Source organism: Chelonoidis abingdonii, chromosome 3 (genome assembly GCF_003597395.2).
Source record: "Chelonoidis abingdonii isolate Lonesome George chromosome 3, CheloAbing_2.0, whole genome shotgun sequence".
NCBI lineage: Eukaryota > Metazoa > Chordata > Testudines > Testudinidae > Chelonoidis > Chelonoidis abingdonii.
This window is the reverse complement of record NC_133771.1, coordinates 86,074,378-86,101,834: the sequence shown is the minus strand read 5'-3', so window position 1 is coordinate 86,101,834 and position 27,457 is coordinate 86,074,378. Positions and strand designations below refer to the sequence as shown.

General features: G+C 39.7%; 1 protein-coding gene across 4 annotated transcripts in view; it reads right to left on the bottom strand.

Annotated features, from left to right (window-relative positions):
• AFG1L (AFG1 like ATPase) overlaps positions 1-27,457 on the bottom strand; it is a 151,550-nt gene that overhangs the window by 33,900 nt on the left and 90,193 nt on the right. For all 4 annotated transcript variants that reach the window (XM_075063874.1, XM_075063875.1, XM_075063876.1 and 1 more), the window contains one exon: positions 5,395-5,477. In XM_075063874.1, the coding sequence (XP_074919975.1) occupies positions 5,395-5,477 (83 nt within the window). The remainder of the gene's footprint in view (positions 1-5,394; positions 5,478-27,457) is intronic.

The following is a 27,457-nucleotide window of genomic DNA, read 5'->3' as shown; positions in this document are numbered from 1 at the left end:
ATAGCATAAAGCACGGAGAGCTTCGAGCCAGTTTACTGTGGCAGATCATCAGGGATATCTGTTCCAGACAAGCTTTGTATCCATCTGCGGTGGGATGTTTGTGTGCAGAGAGCCTGCTACAGTCCATGTGGGCTGGATGGGTTTTCTGGAAGGGTCACCAATTGGCATGGTAGTTTCTTAGGAAATCAGTGGTGGTCCGGAGATTAGCTGGGAGTGCTGGTGCATAGGGTTCGAGTAGGAGAGTCTACTATCCAGAAGCTGTTCAGTTCTGAGGTGCCAATGCGATGATGAATGGGGTGTGCCAGGACTTTCGGGTTTGTGATCTTGGGTAGGTAGATAGAATACCCTGGGCGGGGCTTAAGGATATGTTGATTTGTTGCGGTGTTAGAGTGGGAGTGTCTAGTAATGTGTGCAGTTTCTTGTGTATTCCTCAGATGGGATCTGAGGGAAGTTGGCCTGCTAGAATTTGGTATTTGGAGAGTTGTCTGGCATGCCTCCTTTTGGAGACAGACTGTTCATATGACAACAGGCACTCCGTTATCGACCTTGGTTCAATGTTCAGGGTGGTTTCTGAGGCTGTTGGATGCAATTGCGTTTCTGCACGACTTTAGTTTATGGCAAGCGATGTTGTTCCACATATTCTGCCTGGCAGAGTCGGCGGAAGCATTCAATGTAATAGTCCAGACTGGTCGGTATTTCGCCTCAGGAGAGTCCATGTGGAGTTCTTTTCTTGTGTGTTGATTGGCAGGGTACTGTGTACAGTGGAGTCGCTTCATGTTGTCCGAAGAAGTATCTGTTGAAGTCTGGAGACAGGCGAAAGTAGGCTTACAGATCGCCGCAGTAACTGATCAGTGTTGGTGGGTGAGGAGGGCGGAAAAAAGACCTCAAAGGTAGGACAGACTCTTCTGGCTGTGTGGGTTAGGATAGATGACGATTATTGCTGGATGGGTTTAGGAGGTACCACGGGGGTGTTGGTGGAGGGGGCCACCGTGGTGCCCCGATGTGGGCAGATGGAAGTTTTTTAAGGACAGCCTTACAGTTCCCTCACCTTTGTAGAGAGGTGAAGTAGTAATTGTAGATCTCTTTCGTGTTCATTTTAGTGAGTCCTTTGTGTGGGGGAAATAGTTGCGAGTTATGAATGAGGTAAGGTCTCCAGTGGAAGAGCTCTTGATGTGTTGCTGACTTATAGGATGTTTTGAATCAGTTGTTCCTCAGTTCTCTCTGAAAAAAAAAAAAGAAAAGAAGACTTACTGAAAAAGAAAAAAGAGAAAAAATAATACAGAAGAAGAGTTATTGGGCAAACTCTCATGTGTTTATTCTCGTATGTAGTATGTAGTCAGTGGTTTTTTTACCCTTTATAGTCCATTTGGTATGATGTCCATCTGTTTGCATTTGGAAACGGAAGATGATATCTGTCTGTATTTGTGCAGTTTCTTCATGACAGGTTGATGGATTTCCATCCATACGGCTAAATGCAGTGCCTTGCATGTGTTCAAGTATAGAGTGGTAGCTGTGTTAGTCTGGATCTGTAAAAGCAGCAAAGAATCCTGTGGCACCTTATAGACTAACAGACGTTTTGGAGCATGAGCTTTCATGGCTGAATACCCACTTCGTCGGATGCATGTAGTGGAAATTTCCAGGGGGAGGTATATATATGCAAACAAGAAGCAAGCTAGAGATAACGAAGTTAGTTCAATCAGGGAAGATGAAGCCCTGTTCTAGTAGTTGAGGTGTGAAAACCAAGGGAGGAGAAACTGTTTAACAGTGTGATTACAACTGTGATTAATCGTGATTAATATTTTTAATCGCGATTACTTTTTTTGAGTTAATTGTGTGAGTTAACTGTGATTAATCAACAGCCCTAAATTGTAGAAAATATTTTAATATTAAATTGTTTCTATGGTTGATATAAAATTATTAAATCAATATTCATCATCTATGTGATGTATGAAGCTTTCAGTGGTACACTAGTCACTATTTAACTTTTAAAATGTTTTCAGGTAGCACTTAAGTCACATTTTTCTATGTGAAACCTTGAAAAGGAATTGCAGCTCTGCACGTTTTGTAAATTACAGAATGGTAAACCTGATCTTTCTTTATAGTATCCCTCTTCTTGCATAAGAAGGTCCCTCAACTCCAAATGTCTGTACCATTAGAAGACACAGCCGCTCCCCATTAATAATTAGAAGACACAGCCACTCCCCTTATTAAAAGAAAAAAAAGGAAGCTTCTAGTATTCAGTAGGATGATACTACTACTGAGGGTGGTGTCTTATTCTGGTATTTCAAATGAGTGGTACTTATTTTGTAAGAAGAGCTTGGAAGATTACTACTACGTTTCCTCCTGCTCCCCTCACAAAAATTTGACCTCCATTCTAAGCACAAGACCTTTCCATTTTTCAGGACACACACATACCCTGTTTATTTATCAAAATTAAAGTTATGCTAATCATACTTATTAATAGACAGCAGGGTGAGAGCATGGTGGACAAGAATCAGTCAATGGGGGGGGACGGGTGGTGGCCAGAAGGAGGAGCATGGGAGAGTTGGCAGCAAAATATTTCAGAGATCTGACAAAAAATGTTGATGCTGGCTCTGCACAGACTGAAGGTCCTCGTGCATGAAATGGAAAGGTGTATCCTGTGGAGATGGTGGGAAAGGGAGGCATCCCTCTGTTGGAGTTGCAAGGATTCTACTATTTTTTTTTGCTTCACATTACACTATCTCAGTGGTTTTCAAACTTTTTTTCTGGTGACCCAGCTGAAGAAAATTGTTGATGCCTGCGACTCAACGGAGCTGGGGATGAGGGGCTTGGGGTGTAGGAGGGGCTCAGGGCCGGGGCAGAGGGTTGGAGTGCAGGGGTGAGGGCTGCAGGGTGGGGCGAGGAATGAGGGGTTCAGGGTGTGAGAGGGGACTCTGGGCTGAGGCAGGGGATTGGTGTGTGGGAGGGGGTCAGGGCTCTGGGTGCAGGAACTGGGCTGGCGCAGAGGGATTTGAGGTGCAGGAAAGGGCTCTGGGTTTGGAGGGGCTCAGGGCTGGGGCAGAGGATTGGGGGATGGGGTTGGGGCACAGGTTTACCTCGGGCAGCTCCTGGTCAGTGGTGCAGAGGCAGGCTTCCTGCCTATCCTAGCACCGTGGACCGTGTTTTGCCCCAGAACCGACCAGCAGCAGGTCCAGCTCCTAGGCAGAGGTGTGCTAGCAGTTCCATGCAGCTTTTGCCTGCAGGCACTGCCCCCTAGCTCCTATTGGCCATTTCCTAGAAAATGGGAGTGTGAAGCCAGTGCTCAGGGTGGGGGCAGCGCATGAAGTCCAGTGGCCGCCCCCCCGCCTAGGAGCCGGACCTGCTATTGGCTGCTTCCGGGGCGCAGCGCGGTGGCTGAACAGGTAGGGACTAGCCTGCCTTAGCCGGGCAGCACCATCAATGTGACTTTTAATGGCCTGGTCGATGGTGCTGACCAGAGCCAACCAGTGCCTTACATTCTGCAACCCAGTACTGGGTCGCAACCCACAATTTTAAAATGACTGCACTATCTTGTGCGCTTAGGAGGCAACCAGTATTGTTTTAGTGACAGAAAGCTGGATGGGACTACCTTCAGTCTCCATTACTATCACTTCACTGGTCATAAATTTTGAAACTAGTATCACACAGCACAATGTATGGGGCATTAAGCTTTGGGGCAGATGTGTATGTGCCAGTTATGGTCCTTTAAACTGGGAGCTGTAATTGCAGGTCACATGCTTGGTCTTAAACGTTTGGCTTACAGCAAACCACATAAACCTTTCTGCCTCTTAGGTGCGGAAGCAAACAAAACAGATTCAGTGTCAGGGCCCCACGTGCCTCTTGGACAAAAGACTTGAGAGGGAAATAGGTGCAGGAAGCAAGGATCATATGGGGAGGGGGTGGGGAGAGGCTGTGAAGACCTGGGGACAAGGGTTAGAATGAAACTCTGCTGGGTGATTATGACTGTTTACAGTCTGTATTTCTAAGTGAATATAGAAAAGCCCTGAGTAAAAGAACTGGAACTGGACAGTTGCCTGGAGCATGATTTCACTTTCTCCAGGTGGTATTTGGCAACTTGCTTACAAACTCCTTCCCACAGAGGCTAAGTATGCCAGATCCACAGTCACAGCCTTTGAATAAAAGCTGGATTTTGCCTTCTGGGCTCCAATAGGGTACAGTACAGCACCATTATGGATTCACAAATGTTTGTTCATTAAGTATAAGGCCCAGATCCTGCAAAGATTTACACATGCACACTGAAGTCAGTGAGACTACTCACAGGGATAAAGTTAAAAGGTGCCTAAATCTTTGAAGGATTAAAGCTTAAATAAGTACAATTTTGATTTAATAATTCCAGTAATAAAGAAAAGCAGTCCAACTCCATGTATTTAGAAAAAAAGGAAAAACGTACTAGTATTTAAATTCTCTTCCACTACAATGTTTTTTAATAAAATGCATACTCAAGAGTAATTTCACTGTTGTAGTTTACTAACTAGTTCTTTCTATATCTAGAGAAACAACTGTAACTCTTTAATTTTATTATGTGGTGAAGGGATATTTAATTTCAAGAGGTCTGTCTCCCAGGCTGAAGCCCCTGAAGGTTCTCATAAACCTTTGTTACTGGAAACATACTTTGCTGCTACATTGTAATTACACCACAGGCAAGAAGATATTACAAATAAATTTGTCTGTACCACTCTGGCTGCCATTGACCTAATGATAGACTTGCCTTAAAAGCAAGTTGGCAAAGACAAAAGTCTATGATGCAAAGGTGTTCCAACATTTTAACTCACAGAGAAGATGTTTCTGTCAGGCAGATGCATCCACTTGTACTTATGGGTGTACTGTGTATCATTTAAATATTTTTATCATGTTCAAATACAGAGCAAATGCTAAAGTAAATTCATCATGGTAAATACAAACAGATCATCTGTCAAAATAAGACTTTTTTTATACCCACAAATAGGAACACCCAACATTAAATGAATCCTTGTCAGAAGATTTCTATAAATACTTAATTACTTTAATACAATACGGACGTTCTTCTATTATAAGTGAATTGTACACCCTCCTACAAGAGGATATTCATTACTTTCTAACCATCTGTCACTTCAGTTCTCCAAACACCACACCTCCCCAAAAATCTAATTAGTTTTGATTCAGTTGCACATTATAAATGAAGCTAGTGTAGAAACTGAAAATGTAGTCTAATGAAGTTAACATTATGGCATAATGGAAGGCAGTCCGCAATACAAAATGGATCAGAAGGCAAAGAAAGAAAAAAAAAGTCACACACTGCTAATTGTATTATACATTTTCCCTCTCCCACTGAGTGAGAAGTTATTGGCTATTAAGAAAAAAAAAGGGGGGAGCAGCAAAAATCCCACAACTTACAGGTAGTAAAGTTTCCCTGCTGCAGGAAGAACCCGTTTCCTATAATCTATTCCAGAATCAAGTTGGATTGTGCTGCAGTATTTCTACAGAAACAAAAGATAGCATGATTACTTTCCTCAGTTCTGCCATTAGGGAATGCAGGTTATAAAAATAAACCTAGAATACTAAAACCATACAAACACAACACAGTCAATCATACTCTGGAAACAAAGACATACCCTACAACTACTTCTAATTTGTAGCAATCTTTATATTTTTTTAGTGCAACCAAGATTATAAAAATTCTTTAACTTGACTGTAAAAGAAATACAGTTTTTAAAATCATCAACTAATTTAAGTTTTGTTGGGAAAAAGACTGAAGCACAGAACACAAAGATTAAAATGCTCTCCCTAGACGAATTATTTTCTTCATGCCCAACTGATGTAACTCATAATAAGGAACATATATTTTTATTTTTAATAAACTATTATAACCTTTCCATTTTCATACTTGAACCATAATATATTCATGATCGCTCACTGAATCTATTGTCATAATAACTATTCAAGCAGAAAGCATAGAACCAACAGTACCAGGTTGTATACTCTTTTGGTGAAATCCTGGCCCCATGGAATTCAATAGCAACCCCCCACCCCCACCCCATTAACTTCAGTGAGGCCAGCATTTCACCCTTTGTCAGGGACCAGGTCTCTGGGGATGAGGGGATTGAGTTTTTTGAGTTTTTTTGCTAAGTGCCTAAAACACATTTGGGCACTGTACAACCTGCAACCACAACAGGAGCCTCAAGAGAAGAAAGGTCTTTAAAGGAAACATTTGGATAGATAAACCTGAATCAACAAGATAACTGAAACAATAAAGCAGAATTTTTTTTCAGGCAGTGGAACACTATTAAGATCACCCTGAATTCCACAAATCCATACAGTACCAAACTCCATGGAATTGTAGTGGATCTCAGCTTTCCTCTGTATTAATAGATTATCTTTAACACTCTTGTTAAAGATTTCATACTTTCTTTTTGAGAACCTTTTCATCAAAGTTTGTCTATGACTGTTCAACTAGGTCTGACCATTGATCAAAATTATTTTACTTTAAGCAGTTAACTAATACAATTCACAAGTGTCAAATCTAGTCTATAATGACTAGATTGAAGAAAGAATAGGTTAAGGAAACCTTAGAACTACCTTCACTATTAATCTAGGAACATGGTCTCTTTTTGTGCTGCTTTCCTAGGAATTACTGATTTTAAAAAAAAAGTTCACAGGAGGGGAATGTGATGATAGGGAGTCTTCATATCACTTAAATTTTTCCTTGGACATTGCTGAAGATTCTGTAGATCTAAACCAGGGGTCGGCAACCTTTCAGAAGTGGTGTGCCGAGTCTTCATTTATTCACTTTAATTTAAGGTTTTGCGTGCTGGTAATACATTTGAATGTTTTTAGAAGGTCTTTTTCTAGAAGTCTATAATATATAACTAAACTATCGTTGTATGTAAAGTAAATAAGGTTTTTTAAATGTTTAAGAAGCTTCATTTAAAATTAAATTAAAATGCAGAGCCCCCCAGACCAGTGGTCAGGACCCGGGCAGTATGAGTGCCACTAAAAATCAGCTTGCGTGCCGTCTTCGGTATGTGTGCCATAGGTTGCCTACCCCTGATCTAAATGGGTCAGCTGTATATTTTGATTTAGTCTTCTTTCTCCTTTTAGAAGGCATTAGAGTAAAGGAAAAAAGTGAAAAGGCTAACTTAAAAGCACAAAATCCTAGGAAAAAGAATTATTAAAAATGCCTGGGAAGGAAAACAAAAACCAAAACAGCCCCCCAAAACCAAAACAGCAACAAACCTAACAGATTAAATGGCCACAAAAATAAAAAACAGAGTAACATTGTAATTGGAAAAAATATGCTTCGCAGATAGGCAGCAGCATGAACAAGCAAGTAAGGGATGTTTGAACTTCCCCTTAGCATCATCTGTATCTACTAGTAGGCAAGGCAAAGTAGCAGAGCCCCAGAATTTAACAGCAAGGCTGGTGTATTCTGCTTTTCTTTGTCAGAAAGCCCTACTTAGCATTTCACTCACTAGAGCGTTCTAGTTTAACAGAAATGGATCAAACAAAATGTAATTTTCTTTGTCAGCCAGAGAAACAAATTTTGGCAAGAGTTATCAGTGCTCTGAGGTCACCTACATCAGTTTTGGGTCTCTGATAATGCTTTTCACTGGTTTCTTTTCTCTGGAAATTATGTGGGTTTCTTGGATTTTGCAGGAGATTAGGGGAGTTGGATCTCATTTCCCACAATCCCTTTGGGCTTTTAGAAGACTTTTCAAAATCCTCCACTACTTCAGGGAGTTGTGGGATAGGTACCCAGAGGGTAGCGCAACTGCAATGGTACAGAATAGTTGCAGTATGGCTAAGGGGCAAAGTGCACCTGAAACACCACAGCTAGTTTGGTAACTCTGCACTGTAGGTACTTACAATGGTGTATCTCACTAGTGCAACTACCAATGGTTCTATTCGCTAAGGAAGATGCTCTGCATACTTTCACTTTGCTGGTGAGGAATGGGGACCGATTATGGAGACTACTGTTATGAGCAGGGTGAAACCTTATGGGTTGCGTTTAAACCTCCTTCAAACTGACGTGTGAATGAATTCCCCATTGAAGGCAGATAAGGGCCCACATCTAAAACAAAGCCTAACAGAGTCTGTCCAGAAACTAGCACTAGGTTTGTCTGGGTATTATGATCAGATGTGTGCAGGTGGGTGGCAGAGGTGGGGAGAGAACACCTAGAAAACTAAAAGACAGCCTGAAGGAGGAGCTGAAAACATGATGGCTGACTTTGGAAGAGTTTTTTGTGTCAGGGTGCAGGCTGAAAAGAATGCTCTTGAATAAAAGAAGCTGTTTCCTGCTATGAGATTCCTTCTGCATTCAGAGACACAGGACTTTGTACATTCTTTGTAAATAAAAAAACCCCTGCATTATAAAAATACCTATCACCTACTTCTATTCCCATCTGGAGCACCCACAGGGCCCCAAAATTTGAATACTGCATGGGTCAAAAAGGGGCAACACTACTGAGGTTGGCAGAAGTATGTTAGCATTTGTTGCTACTATAATTCATAGCCTGTTTGGCTGATGGGGAGTTTACCATTGTGAAGAAGACATGAGTTTGTTTTAATCATCCCAATGATTTAATCTGTATAGTGAAAGAGTTTATGGAACTGAGAATTGTGAATATAAATATTATCAATAACAGCCACAAAGTTGCTCTATTTGTGGTTGGTTAACTCTTTTGCTGTATGTCTGCATCGCCTCCTTTTGTTCATAGGTTAGAAATCTTTTTAGAAGTGAAAAGGTGAAGAAGTGAATTGCTATATTGATATTAAATATAAAATGATTGGTATAGGATCACACAAAATCTATTCTGAAAAATATCTGTATTAGAAACACAAACATGCAGACTAGCTGCAATATTGAACTAGGGTAACTTTAACCAGAAGGGCAACAGAATATGTACATTTCAGGGACAGGAAATATACACCTTGTGGGTTTCCATTTTCTTTGTCCTGCTTGCGTGCAGGGGTGGAGAACCACAGAATGGATTGAGGGAGATTGGAGCGCAGGAGCAGTCCAATATGGAGCATTGTATTATACTGAGCAATTGGTACAAACACAGGTCTAAGGCCAGGTCTACACTGCGACTTTAAATCGGTTTAATGGCCGATATACCGATTTAACGCTGTATCCGTTCACACGACGTCGTCATTAATATCGAGTTAAATGGCTCCTTAAATCGATTTCGGAACTCCTCCCAAACGAGAGGAGTAGCGCTAAATTCGATAGTGATAACTCGGATTAGGGTTCATGTGGACGGAAATCGACGTTATTGGCCTCCGGGCGGCATCCCAGAGTGCAGCACTGACCGCTCTGGACAGCAATCTGAACTCGGATGCAGCGGGCAGGTAAACAGGAAAAGCCCCGCGAACTTTTGAATTACATTTCCTGCTTGCCCAGCGTGGAGCTCTGATCAGCACGGCTGGCGATGCAGTTTGAAATCGAAAAAGAGCTCCAGCATAGACCGTACGGGAGATACTAGGTCTGATCGCTGTATGGGGAGACAAATCTGTTGTATCCAGCTCCGTTACAGAACACGAAATGCCAAAGCGTTTGAATAAAAAACTCCAGGATACACAGCGCTGTGTGACAAGCGTAACGGGAAGCCAGAGACTCAAATGGACGCTCATGAAGGGAGGGAGGGGGTACTGAGGACTCCAGCTATCCCACAGTCCACAGCAGTCTCTGAAAATTATTTGCATTCTTGGCTGAGCTCCCAATGTCTGTAGGTTCAAACACAGTGTCTGGCGTGGTTCAGGGAACAGCTCCTCAGTTTATTTCCCCCCACCACCACGTGAAAAAAAAAAGGGAAAGATTGCTGTGCTATGGCGTTTGCTCAATGCACTCCGCGAAAAAGGCGCCAAAGGGTTGTCTGCTGCCTTCACAAAGGGAGGGGTGAGGCTGTACCCAGCACCACCCGGGGCAGTGTTTTCTGCCCCATCAGGCACTGTGCTCTCAACACGGAAGTGGGAACTATGGGATAGCTGAGGAACAGCTACCCACAGTGCACCGCTCCTGAAATCGATGGTAGCTTTGGACCATGGACGCAAACAATCGATTTCGGGATCCCACTGTGGACGCGCTAAACCGATTTTATTAGATCTGTTTTGTAATATCGGTTTAAGCTAATTCGAAATAATCGTGCAGTGTAGACGTACCCTAAGGATCAGTTACTGGAACAGACATAATGTCTTCCTCTTTAGAAGCCTTTTGGTATTTATTAAATACTTCTCTTTGGAATGGCTGGTGCTCACACCTTGTTTCCCTGTCATGGCAGATATAGTTCATCATAAGTTCTTTGTTGTCCTGCTTAAATCTACTCTGCCTTTCTAATAGTCCTGGTTTTTTCATCTTCAAAGCAGAGTAACTAGAATATTCAATCATAGTCCTGTTTCATAGTGCTCTTTGTATCCCTGGCCCAGGCATGCTTATTATTGTCCCAAAATTAATTGAATTGGACCTTAAAGTCAGTCTCATGCTGCCACTGCTTACCAGAGTGATGCTATACTCAGCAAGGTGCTTCCACAGCTGGTCGTAGATGATCGTGTTCCCAAAAGAGTTCAGGTGCAACAAAATGGCCTTATCTTTCTCTGTGGTCCCCAGTGTCTGCATGTCTGCCACTGACTTATCCTCTTCTTTTTAAAACTGAGGTAGCTCAAGGAGGCCCCAAGGCCCATTTTGCTAGGCATTGTATACAAATAACAAAAAGATGGCCCTTGCACTAAAGAGTTTACAATCTAGCTGGCAACATGCTCATAGGAAACCTTTCTCTGAAACAGGATTGCTGTTAATTAGATTCTAAGATCTTTAGGGCAGAAACCATTTTTTCCTTATGTTTGCATGTATAGTACCTACCTAGCACAGTGGGGCATCTAGGTGCTACCACCAAACAAGTTAATAATACAAATAATAAATAATAAAAAAGGAGTGGATCATTGGATAGTAAATATGGAAAAAACTGATGCTGGCAAAAGTAGCACACAAATGAGCTCTGATGTGTTCTGTATTTTTGCACAAACTTGCCCCCTGTGCAGTAGAGCGCAGAATACAGATGAGACAGAACACTTAAAGCAGTGACTGATGCCCTGTGTGTTGGTAGCAGTAAGACTGCTCACACAACTGGGCTATTATACCAGTGCTTCCCATCCACACTAGCACTGTACTGGTGAAGACAGTATAGTGGGGGACCACAAGGTGGTTAACTTACCTCAAAGCAAGACAAATTCCAATGGTGGTGGAAAGTCATGCACTGATGTGGGGTGGGGGGACAGGAGGAGAGCTATTTCCTTCCCTCCTCCAAGATATGCAAATGATACTAAAGAGATTTTCATTCCAGGTTTCTCTAATGTAGACACGGCCACTGTTGGAGAAGTTTAACAAATTCCAAGTTTTGTTTCCATATTTGTAAATTAGGAATAACATTAAATTACCTACCTAACAAGAGTGTTGTGAGGTTACAGTTAATGTTTGCAAAGAGCTCTGTTAGGGGAAATGCTGTAAGTGTTAAGTATTAGGAAATGTAACTGATATGTATTATAAAAATAATGAAAATATGCACTATAAATATTGTATAAATTCAGAATAGAGGGTTTTCAACATTTGAGATTTATAAAAGATGAAGATTGACATATATAAAAAAGGTAAAAATTATGGAAGGGCAATAAGTATGTGATTGTATGAAAATGAAAAGATGTGCACTGTTTACAAGTACAAATAGTGAACATTATAAAAATGTATATAAATGTATTGTGGCCGGTCTAGAAAAATGTCCTTTTCTCCCCCTTATAGATGCCCATAAAGCTTTATTTATAAATTTGGGAACTGGAAAAAATGATAGTAAAATTTTACAAACTCTACATCGGGGTAGGCAACCTATGGCACGTGTGCTGAAGGCGGCACGCGAGCTGATTTTCAGTGGCACTCACACTGCCCGGGTCCTGGCCACTGGTCCGGGGGACTCTGCATTTTAATTTAATTTTAAATGAAGCTTCTTAAACATTTTAAAAACCTTATTTAGTTTACATACAACAATAGTTCAGTTATATATTATAGACCTATAGAAAGAGACCTTCTAAAAACGTTAAAATGTATTACTGGCACGCAAAACCTTAAATTAGAGTGAATAAATGAAGATTCGGCACAGCACTTCTGAAAGATTGCCGACCCCCGCTCTACATGTTTTTTGATGCATTGTCATAGACTTCCCAGCCTTTTAAACTTAATATTTTATTAGCATTTAAAAAAAGACTAATATGAACTATAGGTTTTAATTTCTCTCTCTTTGGATAACTAACTTCTCCATCTCCGGACTGATTAAACCCTACAAATGTGATTGCATTCTCATACTCACTAATCACTACCAAGAAATCCTAATCAGCAGCAAAAGAACTTTAACTGGAGTCCTCAGATTGTTAGTCCTTAATTGTTAAAGCCACAATCCTGACTATTGGTTTACATTTTTAAAATGGAGCTTTAAACTTTCAGATTTCATCTGCTTGTGCTAGACTTCTCTTATCTTTGTCCCTAAATAAAAACTTAGGGTCAAACCTAGAGTTAGCCTACTCAGGCCTTGTGCTGCTACCTAGGGTTTCCAGTAATTTCTCTGTGCAATGAAGGTATTTAAGGACTGTTGACTTCTTACCCCATTCAATTCAAATGCATAACATTAATCAGCCTTACAATTTATTTTGAACTGGTTTATGTACTTATGTATACAAAGGACAAATACAATTATAGTCTGAAAATGCAATTAGTAAGTTAAAAATAGAGAGTTATCATGTACTCATTACCATATAAGTGAGAGTAAAAGCTTCTGATTCTGGAAGGAAAAAATGTGAAGCCTCAAAGCTCAAGTGGGGGTAGACAGCACTAAAGAAGAGGCCATAAAACTTACAACTGCCAATGGGGTGGATTTTACACTTTGAATAGCTCTAATGCTACTGTTAAAAGTTATTAAATGCACAATGGCTGTATAAGTCATCACAGAAATGTAGGACTGGAAGGGACCTTGGTAAGTCATGGAGTCCAGTCCCCTGCAATGAGCAAGGACTAAGTATAGTCTAGAGCTTGTCCAACAGCTGTTTGTCTAACCTGTTCTATGATGGAGATTCCACAACCTCTCTAGGTAACCTGTTCCAATGCTTAACTACCCTTACAGTTAGGAAGTTTTTCCTAATGTCTAACCTCAATCTTCCTTGCTGTAATTTAAGCCCATTACTTCTTATCCTGTCCTCAGTGGTAAAGGAGAACAATTCGTCGCCTTCCTCTTTATAACAGCCTTTTATGTCCCTCTCAGCCTGCTCTTCTCCACACAAAACAATCCAATCCCTCCCTTCCCCAATCTTTCCTCATAGGTCATATTTTAATAGACTAGACTTTTAATATTTTTTGTTGCTCTCCCCTGGACTTTCTCCAGGTTGTCCACATCTTTCCTGAAGTGGTGTGCCCAAAACTGGACACAGTATTCCAGTTAAGACCTTATAAGTGCTGACTAGAATGGAAGAATTACTTCTCATGTCTTGCTTTGAACACTCCTGCAAATACATCCCAGAATGATGTTCGCTTTTTTTGTGACAGCATTACATTTTTTACTTATATTTAGTTTGTAGTCCACTATAATCCCCAAATCCTTTTCTGCAGTACTCCTCCTCATGCAGTCATCTCCCATTTTGTATTCGGTGCAATTGATTATTCCTTCCTAAGTGGAGTACTTTGTATTTGTCCTTATTGAATTTCATCCTATTTATTTCAGACCATTTCTCCAGTTTGTCCAGAATTTTGAATTCTAATCATGTCCTCCAAAGCCCTGGCAACCCTGCCCAGCTTTGTATTGTCTGTAAACTTCAAAAATGTACTCTCTACGCCATTATCCAAATCATTTATGAAGACACTGAATAGAAATGTACACAGGATAGATTTCTCCGGGACCCCATTTGATATGCCCTTCAAGCTTGACTGTGAACCACTGATAACTACTCTCGGAGTACACTTTTCCCACCAGTTGTGAATTCTCCTTATAGTAGGCTTGTCAAGGCTATATTTCCCCAGTTTGATTCTGAGCAGGTCATGTCAGATAGTAAGATTTTTGATACGAAGTCGAGATATATCACATCTACTTCTTCCCTTCTATCCACAAGGCTTATCATCTTGTCAAAGAACAATATTAGGTTGGTTTCACATGATTTGTTCTTGACAAATCTATGTTAACTATTACTTATCACATTATTTTCTTCTAGGTGCTTACAACTGATTGATTAATTGCTCCATTCTCTTTCCGGATGCCCAAGTTAAGCCGACAGATCTCTAATTCCCTGTGTTATCCTTATTCTCCCTTTCATAAATAGGTACTGTATTTGCCCTTTTCCAGTCACCTGGGATCAGTCCAGTTCTCCACAAGTTCTCAGTGATAATCACTATTGGCTCAAAGATCTTTTCAACCAGTTCTTTAAGTATTCTAGGATGTATTTCATCAGGCCCTGCCAACTTAAAGACATCTAACTTGTCTAAGTAATTCTCGACTTATTCTTTATTTATTTTAGCTTCAGATCCTACCCCATCTACATTTATGTTCACTATATTAACCTCCAATCACTGCTAACATTTTTGGTGAAAATAAACAAAAAAGGCTTAACATTTTGGCCACAGCTGTGTTTTCTGTTATTGTCTTTCCCTGCCTCATTGAGTAATGGGCCTACCCTGTCCTTAGTCTTCCTCTTGCTTCACATTTGTAAAATGTTTTGTTAAATAAATCTTATAAAATAAATATTCCTTCCTTTAAACACTTGTATTATTTATTAGCTATTGCATTCATGTTTGGTACAAGGCAGTTTTTAAATGTTGTCATGATACTAATATATAGCACAAGAGCCTGGTACATAGAGAGACAAAGATTTGTAAGAAGCTCAAATGAAGGTCAAATAAAGTTTATGCATTAACCTGGCAGTCTCCCAAATACAATTCCCCTAAGTCACAGTAACATATATGAAACCAAAACAGGTATATTATTAGTAGTAAATATTTATATTATGCTTGTACCCGAAGACCCTATTTGGGATTGGGACTCAATTGTACTGGGTACTATACAAACAGAAGAGAAAATTCTGTCCTGGATGATGTATCCTCTAAAGATACAAACAGACAAAGTATAGAGGATGGGTACAGAATATACAAACAAATGAGTTTGAAGAACTGGCCCAGCATCGTTAGTTACATGTATTGACGCTTTTATTTATATGGGGGTGCAGTAGGGAGTAAAGCAGCAGGGAAAAGAAAGAAGAACAGAGGGGCAATTGTAGTTCATTGTCTGCCTAGCCATTGTCAGCAGGTAAGATTTTGTAGGCTCCACAGCAGAGGAGAGTCTTAAGCTTGGACTTGAAGGATGATGATGTAATAGTAGTTGTATGGATTTTATTAGGGAGTTTTCCCCAGGTACAAGGGTCACCATGAGAGAAAGCATGGAGGTGTTTGAGCAGCTGATTGATGGGTAGTAAAGTCAAGAGTCAAAATCATGAGGTTACTAAATCAGATAACAGCTGAGATGATGTGGTCAGAGTGACAAGCCAGAAAATTTATTTTAACAGACACATTTATCTACATTTGAGGAGAATGAGGTTGCCTTAGTCAAGATCAGAAAGGAGGAAGTGGTAGCATCACAACATAAAATGAGGACTCATGAGAACAAGACTTTTGACTGAGCAAATAGACAGGAAAGGCCAGACTGATCAGGATACGCAGGCAAATGAACTACAGACACAGGGATGGATTTAAGCAGCAGGCTGCAACTTTATTAAATTAACACTGGGGAGAGGTGCTCCATGTCCACCTCTGTTCTCATGTATCAGACATTTAACTAGTCCAGTGCATGGTTACAGGGCTCCTAAAACTCAGATCACTTCTCAATCCTCTCATCCTCCATCCACATGGGAGGTGGGAGGAGGATATCAAGGAGGGACCTCAAGCCATGAAGACTTCAGGTCTTCTCTTCTCCTGTAGGTCCACCAGTGATCCCCTAGTCATTTGCTTCTGGGAGTTAGGTTTTTTCAGCTTTTATCCACACTGGACATCAACCACAAGTTGCAACAAGCTAAACAGTTTTACTATTTCTAATATCAAACATTCAAAATCTATTCCATTCAACCCAATCATGCCCCCACAACAATGTGAGATAGGCAAAAATCTCCACCAGATCTCGGACAGTCTGATCCAATGGGAAAACCTACTTCTTGATCCTAAAACAGGCCAGCCAAATCCTGAAAAACACAACTCTTACACAACAACTAAAAGGAAGACAGGGGCAACTAAATGGGACTAGAGGCTCTTCAAAAGCCCAGGCAGAGTTTAAATATGCTGGGGAGGTTGGAGGAGAGGATAAGGGCCAATCAGCACACCCAGTCTCCAAAGCCTGGCTAACAGGAGATGCAGGACCCGAGAATAAGTGACCAGTTCCTGCATCCCCACTTGTGCCTCAGTCCTACTGGTCTGATCAACAGACCCTCTGTTGATGGTGAGGGGGAGGGCATGGCAAGATTTAGTCATAGTAAGACCATGCAGAAAACTAGTCAAACTGGGGCCTTATCCCTGCTTTATCTACTTATTGAAGGGATCCAGATTAAATTTTGCACAGGTATTAAGAATATAAGAATGGCCGTAGTGGGTCAGATCAAAGGTCTATCCAGCCCAGTATCTTGTCTTCTGAAGATGGCCAATGCCAGGTGCCCCAGAGGGAATGAACAGAACAGGTAATCATCAAGCGATCCATCCCCTGTTGCCCATTCCCAGCTTCTAGCAAACAGAGGCTAGGGACACCATCCCTGTCCATCCTGGCTAATAGCCATTGATGGACCTATCCTCCGTGAATTTATCTAGTTCTTTTTTGAACCTTGTTATAGTCTTGGCCTTCACAACAGACTCTTGCAAGGAGTTCCACAGGTTGACTGTGCATTGTGTGAAAAAATACTTCCTTTTATTCATTTTAAACCTATTAAATTCATTTGGTGACTCCCAGTTCTTGTGTTATGAGAAGGAGTAAATAACACTTCCTTATTTACTTTCTCCAGACCAGTCATGATTTTATAGACCTTTATCATGTCCCCTTTTAGTTGTCTCTTTTCCAAGCTGAAAAGTCCCAGTCTTATTAATCACTCCTCATATGGAAGCTGTTCCATATCCCTAATCATTTTTGTTGCCCTTTTCTGAAACTTTTCCAATTTCAATACATCTTTTTTGAGATGAGGCGACCACATCTGCATGCAATATTCAAGATGTGGGCGCAGCATGGATTTATACAGAGGCAATATATTTTCTGTCTTATTTTCTATCCCTTTCTTAATGATTCTCAACATTCTGTTCACTTTTTTGACTGCCACTGCACACTGAGTGGATGTTTTCAGAGAACTATCCACAATGACTCCAAGATCTCTTTCTTGAGTGATAAAACTTAATTTGGACTCCATCATTTTATATGTATAGTTGGGATTATGTCTTCCAATGTGCATTACTTTGCATTTATCAACACTGAATTTCATCTGCCATTTTGCTGCCCAGTCACGCAGTGTCGTGAGATCCGTTCGCAGCTCTTTGCAGCCTGCTTGGGACTTAACTATCTTGAGTAGTTTTCTATCATCTGCAAATTTTGCCAACTCACTGTTTACCCCTTTTTCCAGATCATTTATGAACATGTTGAATAGGATTGGTCCCATTACAGATCCCTGGGGGACACCACTATTTACCTCTCTCCATTCTGAAAACTGACCATTTATTTCTACCCTTTGTTTCCTATCTTTTAATCCAGTGGGTCTCATACTTTTTTACTGTCGATCCCTTTCACACAGCAAACCTCTGAGTGTGACCCCACTGGTAAATTAAACACATTTTTAAATATATTTAACACAATTATAAATGCAGGAAGCAAGCAGGGTTTAGGGTGGAGGCTGACAGCCTGTGACCCCCCAGCAATAACCTCACGACCCCCAGTTTGAGAACCCCTGTTTTAACCAGTTACCTATCCATGAGAGTACCTTCCCTCTTATCCCATCACAGCTTACTTTGCTTAAGAACCTTTGGTGAGGGATCCTGTAAAAGGCTTTCTGAAAATCTAAGTACACTATACAGTAACTCCTTGCTTAACGCTGTAGTTATGTTCATGAAAAATGCAACTTTAAGCGAAATGATGTTAAGTGAATCCAATTTCCCCATAAGAATTAATGTAAATGGGGGGAGGGGTTAGGTTCCAGGGAAATTTTTTTCACCAGACAAAAACCTATATATTATAGAGATGTACACACAATATACGTTTTAAACAAAAAATTTAATACTGTTCACAGTTATGGTGATTGTGAAGCTTGGTTGAGGTCATGAAGTTAGAGGGTGGAAGAGGGAGGGATATTTCCCAGGGAATGCCTTACTGCTAAATGATGAACTAGCACTCAGCTGAGCCCTCAAGGGTTAACACATTGTTGTTAATGTAGCCTCTCACGCAAGGCAGCACAAACATGAGGGTGGGGAGACAGCATAGCAGACAGAGACAGACACACACCTTGTGTGTGTGGGGGAGAGAGAGAGATGCACATTGCCCCTTTAAGTAAGCTGGCTCATTCTCAAGTGCGCTGTCTTTTTAAGTGGATTAGGAAGTTGAGATAGAGAGCTTGGGGCAGCAGCTGCTATGTCTCTCTCTGTCTGTGTTCCCTCCCTGCTCTATATGGAGAAGGGGTAAGAGGGGTCCAGGAGCAGGGGGGCAGGGGGACACCCTGACATTAGCCCCCCTCTTCTTCCCCTGCACATCAAGCAGGAATCTCTGGGAGCAGCTCCAAGGTAGAGGGCAGGAGCAGCACATGGCAGGGAGGGGAGGGACAGCTGAACTCCTAGCAATTGATAGCCTGCAACTGATAGCCTGCTGGGTGGCTGCAGCACAGGGAACTTAGGGGAGTGGGGATCTGATGGGGCAGCTGATGCAGGGCTGCCGGTCCACCCTGGTTACAAGCCCCAACCAGCTACCTGCAATGGGATGCTCTTCCTGCAAGCAGTGGACAAAGCAGGCAGCTGTCAAATGATGTTAGAAGGGAGCATTGCACAACTTTAAACGAGCATGTTCCCCAATTGATCAGCAATGTGACAACGAAACAACATTAACCGGGAAGACTTTAAGTGAGGAGCTACAGTATCCACTGGATCCCCCTTGTCCACATGCCTGTTGACCCCTCAAAGAATTCTAATAGATTGGTGAGGCAAGATTTCCCTTTACAATAACTATGTTGACTCTTCCCCAATAAATTTTGTTCATCTATGTGTCTGACAATTTTTTTCTTCATTATAGTTTCAACCAGTTTGCCTGTTACTGAAATCAGGCTTACCGGCCTGCAATTGCCAGGGTTTCCTCTGGAGTCCCTTTTAAAAATTGGTGTCACATTAGCTATCCTCCAGTAATTTGGAACAGAAGCTGATTTAAATGATAGGTTACAAACTAGTTAGTAGCTCTGCAAGTTCACGTTTGAGTTCCTTCAGAACTCTTGGGTGAATATCATCTGGTCCTGGTGACTTATTACTATTTCATTTACCAATTTGTTCCAATACTACTCTAAAGTCACCTCAATCTGGGACAGTTCCTCAGATTTGTCACCTAAAAAGAATGGCTTGGAATCTCTCTCACATCCTCAGTCATGAAGACCTATGCAAAGAATTCATTTAGTTTCTCTGCAATGGCCTTATTGTCCTTGAGTGCTCCTTTAGCATCTCGATCTTCCAGTGGCCCCACTAGTTGTTTAATAGGTTTCCTGCTTCTGATGTGCTTAAAACATTTTTTTCCATTACTTTTTGAGTCTTTGGCTAGCTGTTCTTCAAATTCTTTTTTGGCCTTCCTAATTATATTTTTAAACTTCATCTGCCAGGGTTTATGCTCCTTTCTAGTTTCCTCACTAGGATTTAACTTCCACTTTTTAAAGGATGCTTTTTTGTCTCTCACTGCTTCTTTTACTTTGTTGTTTAGCCATGGTGGCACTTTTTTGGTTCTCTTATTATGTTTTTTTAATTGGGGTATACATTTAACTTGAGCCTCTATTATGGTGTTTTTAAAAAGTTTCCATGCAGCTTGCAGTGATTTCACATTTGGCGCTGTACCTTTTAATTTCTGTTTAACTAACTTCCTCATTTTTGTGTGGTCTCTCTTTCTGAAATTAAATGCTACAGTGTTGGGCTGCTGTGGTGTTTTCCCCGCCACAGGGATGTTAAATTTAATTATATTATGGTCACTACTACCAAGCAGTGCAGCTATATTCACTGCTTGAATGAGAGTCTGTGCTCCACTAAGAACTAAATCAAGAATTGCCTCTCGTGGGTTCTAGGACTAGCTGCTCCAAGAAGCAGTATATTTAAGGTGTCAAGAAACTTTATCTGCATCCCATCCTGAGGTGACATGTATATAGTCAATATGGGGATAGTTGAAATCTCCCACTATTATTGAGTTGTTATGTTTATAGCCTCCCTAATCTCCCTGAGTATTTCGTAGACACTATCACCATCCTGGTCAGGTGGTCGGTATTATATTTCTACTGCTATATTCTTATTATTAAGTACATTCCATTGAACAAGCCAAAATCTAGAAGCATTTAAAAGTTACTTTTTTTAAAATTTTCTCTAGATTTTAACATTTATTCTACTTTAGAATTGTTAAAACTTAAACCACTCAACTATCCATACTTATACATCTTAATGTCTACAATATCAAGTAGGATGAACTGCAAGAGACTTCATCAACAATAAAGGAATTATTTGAATGCTAGTTTTATATCAGCTATCCTATATTACCACTATGCCAAAATATACATGTGCACCAGGTTTCAGGTCAAATCTCCCCTTACTGTAATATCTAGTCTACACTGTGCAGCAGGATTCAGGTTCACTCTCCCTTTACCGTTACATATGGGCTATGTCCACAGAACTGGTTTTACATCAACTCTCTCCTTATTAAAGTGCCAAGACTATACAACTGTAGCTGGCTGCACATAGACTACATGGACTATATACACAGCTGGTTTCACAAACTCTCCCATTACTGATCTACATACAACTGGTTTCAGATCTCGTCTCTCTTACCAGTATAGCAGCACCATACACATACTGACAGTTTTACATCAGCCACTCACACTAAAACACCTCACAATAAAATGTTAACATTTTAAAAAAATACTATGCACATTTCAAGCAAAATTAACAAAACCATTTTTTTTCCAAAACAGAGGGAAAGCCAAACAAATAATGGCATGAATGTGTTGTTAAGGTTCCTGGACTCTATTCATCAAAACACAACCATTAAAAATAAGGAATGCCTGACTTTAGGTTCTTTTTCAAAATTTAAGAGTAACTTCAATAAATACTCACAATTTAAAAAACAAAGCATAGCAACTTTTAACTCTGACCATGTTCACGAAAGTGTTGTATGTTGCACTTATTATCAAAACAGATTCATATGGGCAAGTTATTGTATAGCATACATATGCCTGTAGGGTAGAAAATGAGTTTTAAAATGTCACTTTTAAAACAACGTAAGACAAATTATTAGATTAGTACATTGTTTATGAGGAAGATAATCTATTGTTTGACAGACGTGCAGTTACATGTTAAAACACTAACATAAGAATATGTTACCAGCTATGGATTACAGATATCTAGTCACTCTGACATTTTAAATGAACTAAAGAATGATTAATGAAAACCTCAACTACATACTTAAGCACAAAAGCCCCCAACCCAACATGAATGGATATGCTGCATTATATGTTTTCTATGAAAATTTTTGAACGCTACAGTGTTTCTTAAATTACATAGCATCAAGTTGTTTAAATTTTGAAATGCATCAGCTATTAATGTCTTGTAGACCAGTGGTTCTCAAATTAGGGCCGCCACTTGTTCAGGGAAAGCCCCTGACAGACCGAGCTGGTTTGTTTAGTTGCCACATCTGCAGGTTCAGCCAGTCGCAGCTCCCAGTGGCCGCGGTTCACTGCTCCAGGCCAATGGGAGCTGCAGGAAGCGGCGTGGGCCGAGGGATGTACTGGCCCCTGCTTCCTGCTTCCCCCATTGGCCTGCAGTGGTGAACCATGGCCACTGGCAGCTGTGATCGGCCGAACTTGTAGACATGCAGGTAAACAAATTGGCCCGGCCCGCCAGGGGCTTTCCCTGAACAAGTGGCGACCCTAGTTTGAGAACCACTGTTGTAGACCAATCCTATCTCCAATTACTACAGTAATCCAATCAACATTCTCTCCCAAAGCCACTTAACTTTTTAAGAGCAAAAATGCATACATATATAAATTGACTGTATATTCAGGATCTTGTGGTGCACGATCTATCTGTTCTACATAATTCTTGTTAGAATCATAGAATCAGCAGGTTAGAAGGGATGACAAAGGTAATCTAGTCTAATCCCCTGCCAAGATGCAGGATTTGTTGTGTCTAAACCATCCAATACAGGTAGCTATTTTATTTTCAAAAAACTCAAATAAAAGCACCTGTGACGTATAGATAGAGAAGAAATTACATTGCTATCTTGTATAAATTGTGCAGAATTGTGTAGATGTAGATGAAATATTTTGTATAGAATATTTAGTGAACTGTAATCTGTGATTTAATATTTTATTAAATAATGCATGTGTATGGCAATATGAGATTGCCAGAGCTGAAGATGCTTTTTTGCAGGGCTTTGGAGTGGAGCCCGGAGCTGGAGCGCAGAGTAGTTCAGCTGCAGGTTTTTGTCTGGAGCTGGAGCGGAGCCGGAGCACAGCTCCAAAGCTCAGCTTTTTTGTTTTTATTTTTACCTATATGTAGTGAAATATGTGACAGATAAAGGGATTTTTAAATATTGAGCTGATATATACACATGCACATGTGCACACAACTATTAGCTTCATAGAAAAACACACCTTCATGAACCTATGCAAAAAAATAAAACTGTAAGGGCGGTTTTAAACAAGAGATTACAGAAATAATGACATCATCTTTGTAAAGCGTTTTGAGATCTACTGATGAAAAGTCCTATATCGGAGATATATATTTTTTATTATTACTGTTAACCAGCAAGGATGGCAAAGTACATACCCTAAGGTCCCAATCTTGCAAAATTTATGCACATGCTTAAGTTTAAGCTTCAACTAGACTAATTACATGTATAAGGTGAAGCACATGTATATGTGCTTGCAGCACAAGGGCTAAAGAGTATAAGTTACCATCACTGTTCTGAACTACTGCAATATGTCCTAAATTGTGAGTACACAAAAATGAGGAATCATAAGAAACTGGAAATAAAGAAAAAAGAAATGTTTTGAAGAACCTGGTATTGTTCCTCCTATTGTGTAAAATAACCAGAGTTATAGTCTAAATTTCAAGTCAACTAATATGAAACCATGGTATTTTGTTTCATGGCAATCACTTTTTCTGTACCACTACAAGCTACTATTCCACTAGGATGCAGTTGTATGGAGAGAGTGCACTCTCTTTTACAGCACCATTAGAGGATAATATTCCATACAATTAACTTTGCAGAAACCTGCTTTGACAAATACATCTGATGGCAAGAACTGCTTCATACTACTGAAGTGAGCTAAGATTAAGATCTTACTCCTATTCTCAGATTCATAATGCTATATAATCAGCTATTACACTTACACATACATATACCACTAATGAATTTTAAAAAGAAATCTATATGAACACCTACTATTTATAACCAAGGGCAAGGCTGAGCCTGAGAAGCGCAACTCCAACACAACTTTCTGAATGAAAGGATCAACAACTACTGTTTTAGACTTCAATCTTCCCTTTTCAAGTACATCCTCTCTAGCTAACTCCTTTACATTACATGACATCCAAACAAGTATCCAACAATAACAAGACTGCACAACTGATTTAGACTTCCCTGGCTATTCATGAAGACTGAAAATCCTTCCTCCTATCAAATTATGCAACAATAAGATTTTTCATTAGTAATCATTCTCCTCCCCACCTACCCCCACCAAGGGATAAAAAACACTCTCCCTTATGATGGAATGCATAAACATATTGTGGGTTTCTTCCATCACTATTACAGAATACGGTAGCTTTACTTTTCTTGGACAATGTCTGTTATCTTTTCTGGTTTCCTTAGTATTTTCATTAATTGACCCATACACAGTATCTAATTAGAAAAAAGAGTTTTATTTGGGGGTTTTAAAATTCTTAACTGGGATATTAGGAGAAGGCTAACAGATACTTTTCCTTCTGAAAAACATCACTGTAATGGAAATCATTCCAAATGGTTCATAGCAATAGTAAAACAATAATTCTTTCTTAAGTAGGCAGATAGTATGTTTAATGAACACATTTGTTTTCTGAGCCGTCATATATGATTAACATTAGACTAGTTACAATGGATGGTCTTGAAATTTTCAGCTAATGCCAATCACCATCTTATTTCAGGATTTAAAGTTAGTAAAGCAGGATTCATGATTTATAAGACCCCCTCCCCTCCAGCTGTTTGAAGTTAGGTGGGGAAAAATGGACCATAAGCTAACTCCATCCCTTGTCCTGTTGAGAGAGAGAGAGAGAGAGAGAGAGAGAGAGAGAAGGTATACTGGCAGTATGTTGGTTTCCTTCCTGGACCGCTTCTGAAGAAGGAGCTAGAACCAAGCCATGAGTTACACAACATGTATGGGATGCAGGACCCTGAGAAGCAACGGTTGCTTGCTTTGCTTATGCTTAAGGTTAGCCCTGTTAAATGAATACACTACATTTGCAGCACTTTTAATACTCTGCGCTCTAGACTCCTAAGAACTTAAATTTACAACAAAAACAGGAAAGAGAAATCGTCAGGTATTTAGTGGCATAAAAAACTTGGTCAAAGTCTTGTTTGATATGCACTCAGTTTTCGTCTTCATGTTCAGATGTTGTTGAAACAGTAGACTTAAAAGAAATAATGTCAATGAATCCTCCCAAGCACTATACATGACCTCTGGGGTAATTAGCAATCATTCAAAAGCAACAAGACTAAAATGTTCTATTCTTTATTACTGTCAGCTCTTATCTTGATCAGCATTTTAATAAAGATGGTTCGTTTCTAAGACAGTTTCATGAATCAGTCATAATTACAGTCTGACATGCAGTGAATAGTTAAGCAAAACTAAATATCACTTCATCAACCTTTCTAACCTTTATGCAAGTATTAACTGTAAATAATTTTTACACCATCTTACAACAGAAAATCTGCATATTTCTTAGCTTTGTATATATTCTACCCTAAGTGAATTTCCTGTGACCTATACCTGAAAAACACAATCAGCCATAATTATTTAGTCTTGTGAGATATTCAGGTGTTGCCTTTCACAGCTCAAATCAACTTCAAGTACAAAAGACTACTTGTTCTGTATAACGGCACAATGCTTCAAAAGGGTTAAATGAAATGCTACTTTCTTCACAGGTTTTTTCCTATTATTTTTCAATAACTGTGGAATGATAAAACATTGCAGATTACTACAGTGCTAGAAGCATCATTCCTAATACAACTTTAAAAAAAACACTAGAAAAAATAAATGTTGTGGACAATTTTCAAAGTGTTACTGTGGTCAGATTTTGCATTTTAAATAATACAAAAACAATGAGATTTAGTTGTTATAGTTAAGACTGATCATGTATGACAAATGCAATTCTTATTTATGATATTTTTAAATTGTTATTCTAAACAGACAGCAAAAATCTAGGCAGTTAAGTGTTGACAAACAGAATTTGTAATATGGGTCTTCTTACATTTGTGATAGAAACATTTTCAGCTTTAATCCGAGTGGTTTAACAGGCATATCACTGAGATGCCGAATTAAGTCTATGGAATTACACAGATTTCCATCAGTTTAGGTTCTGGCCCTATAATTTTAGTGATTAAAAATAAACACTTCTAGCTACTGCAGGAGAATACACAATTCATTTTAGAATCTTGCTACAACTTAGTTTAAACCCTGTCTATGAATGTCTATAAATACAGTATCCAGTCAATAATTAAATTTCAAACAATGGGTAATGAGTGTAACATAAAAGATTCATTAGGATGTATAATATTTCAGATCTTGAAACTAAAGAAAATGTTTTTTATTTGTTGGGGAGGAGAACGGGATATGTGGCTAGGCACAAAATATCTTACTTTTTCCAGCCTTTTGAAAGCGGGGGAAAAAGGATAAAGAACAAGCTGTGTGCAACACAACACTAAATTAAACAGCTCTATTTCACCTCACTCTTTTGAAGGTCACCTTGTCTCCAAGTATACATCATAAATCTTACATGTTGCTTTAAACCTATATATATTTAGTGTATGTGCATACATACACCACCCCGACTATTGTTATTACTAATGGTTCTTAACAGTCTTTAAATAATAAGCAGTGGTTTGCTGAAAGACAGAACCCTGGCAATATCTCATACTGGATTAGAAGTGTAATATTTACAAATTAATCCCTGACATAATTCTATATACTTAAATAGAATTACACCAAGGATAAAGTTGGCTCACCATGTTATGATTTTTTTTCTTTTTTAAATTCTGATTTTATTTCTTTCCCTAGTATTAGCCTTTGCTGTTGCAAGAGCTGCTAGCACGGAGGGTAAAAAAGGAGTGTTGATTTAAGAAACTAGATTTCCCAGAATAAAAAAAATGCGATTAAGATCTAAACAAAGGCTAAAGATGGCTTACGCTTAGCTCTGATGAGGTCCACTACCTCATTACCCACAACTGAAAACTTCTGATGCATTTTGTTTCAAGAGAATCCAAAAGTCTTTGCTATAAAGCAGACTGGGGGGTGCAGAGTCCATTCACTCTTTCTGTATCACAACCATTATGTAAGAAGTATAAAACACTGCCTTTATGCTGCCAAACCACAATGACGCTTCTTACATCAAAGCATTTTCACCACTAGGGTTTTTTCTTCTAAATTTATTCAAGCCAAGGGCAGGGAGACAACAATTCATACACACTAATTACACCTAATTATCTATTCCTTTTTTTCCCCACCAGCTTCGGCCAGTGTTATTTGCTATCTGGGGTTCTCACAACCTCCCCTTGCCCTGTCCATCCAGCTCAACAGTGAAGTCTTTGAAGAAAACAGTTGTGGCTTTTTACAATTTTCACAATATAAGGTTCAACTCAAATTAAATTATTCTATTATTAGTTTTGACACGTTTATGTGTTAAATATGAAGGTCTCTTGGTTAATTTGGCAAATTCCTCACATCTCTTCATGGTTAGAATCACTGGTAACACCCTCTCTTGTAGGAGCTTCTCCTCAAGCTTTCTTTTCATGATCTAAATGAAATGTTTATTGGATTAAAGTTCTTCTCTGCAGACCTCCACGGTGGCCTGTGACAAAGAGCTTAAAAGCTTTATTAATTGGCTCGGGCTTTTTTTGGGGAGAGGGAGACCTTATTTCACATTACATCACAAGCAAAGAAAACTGCC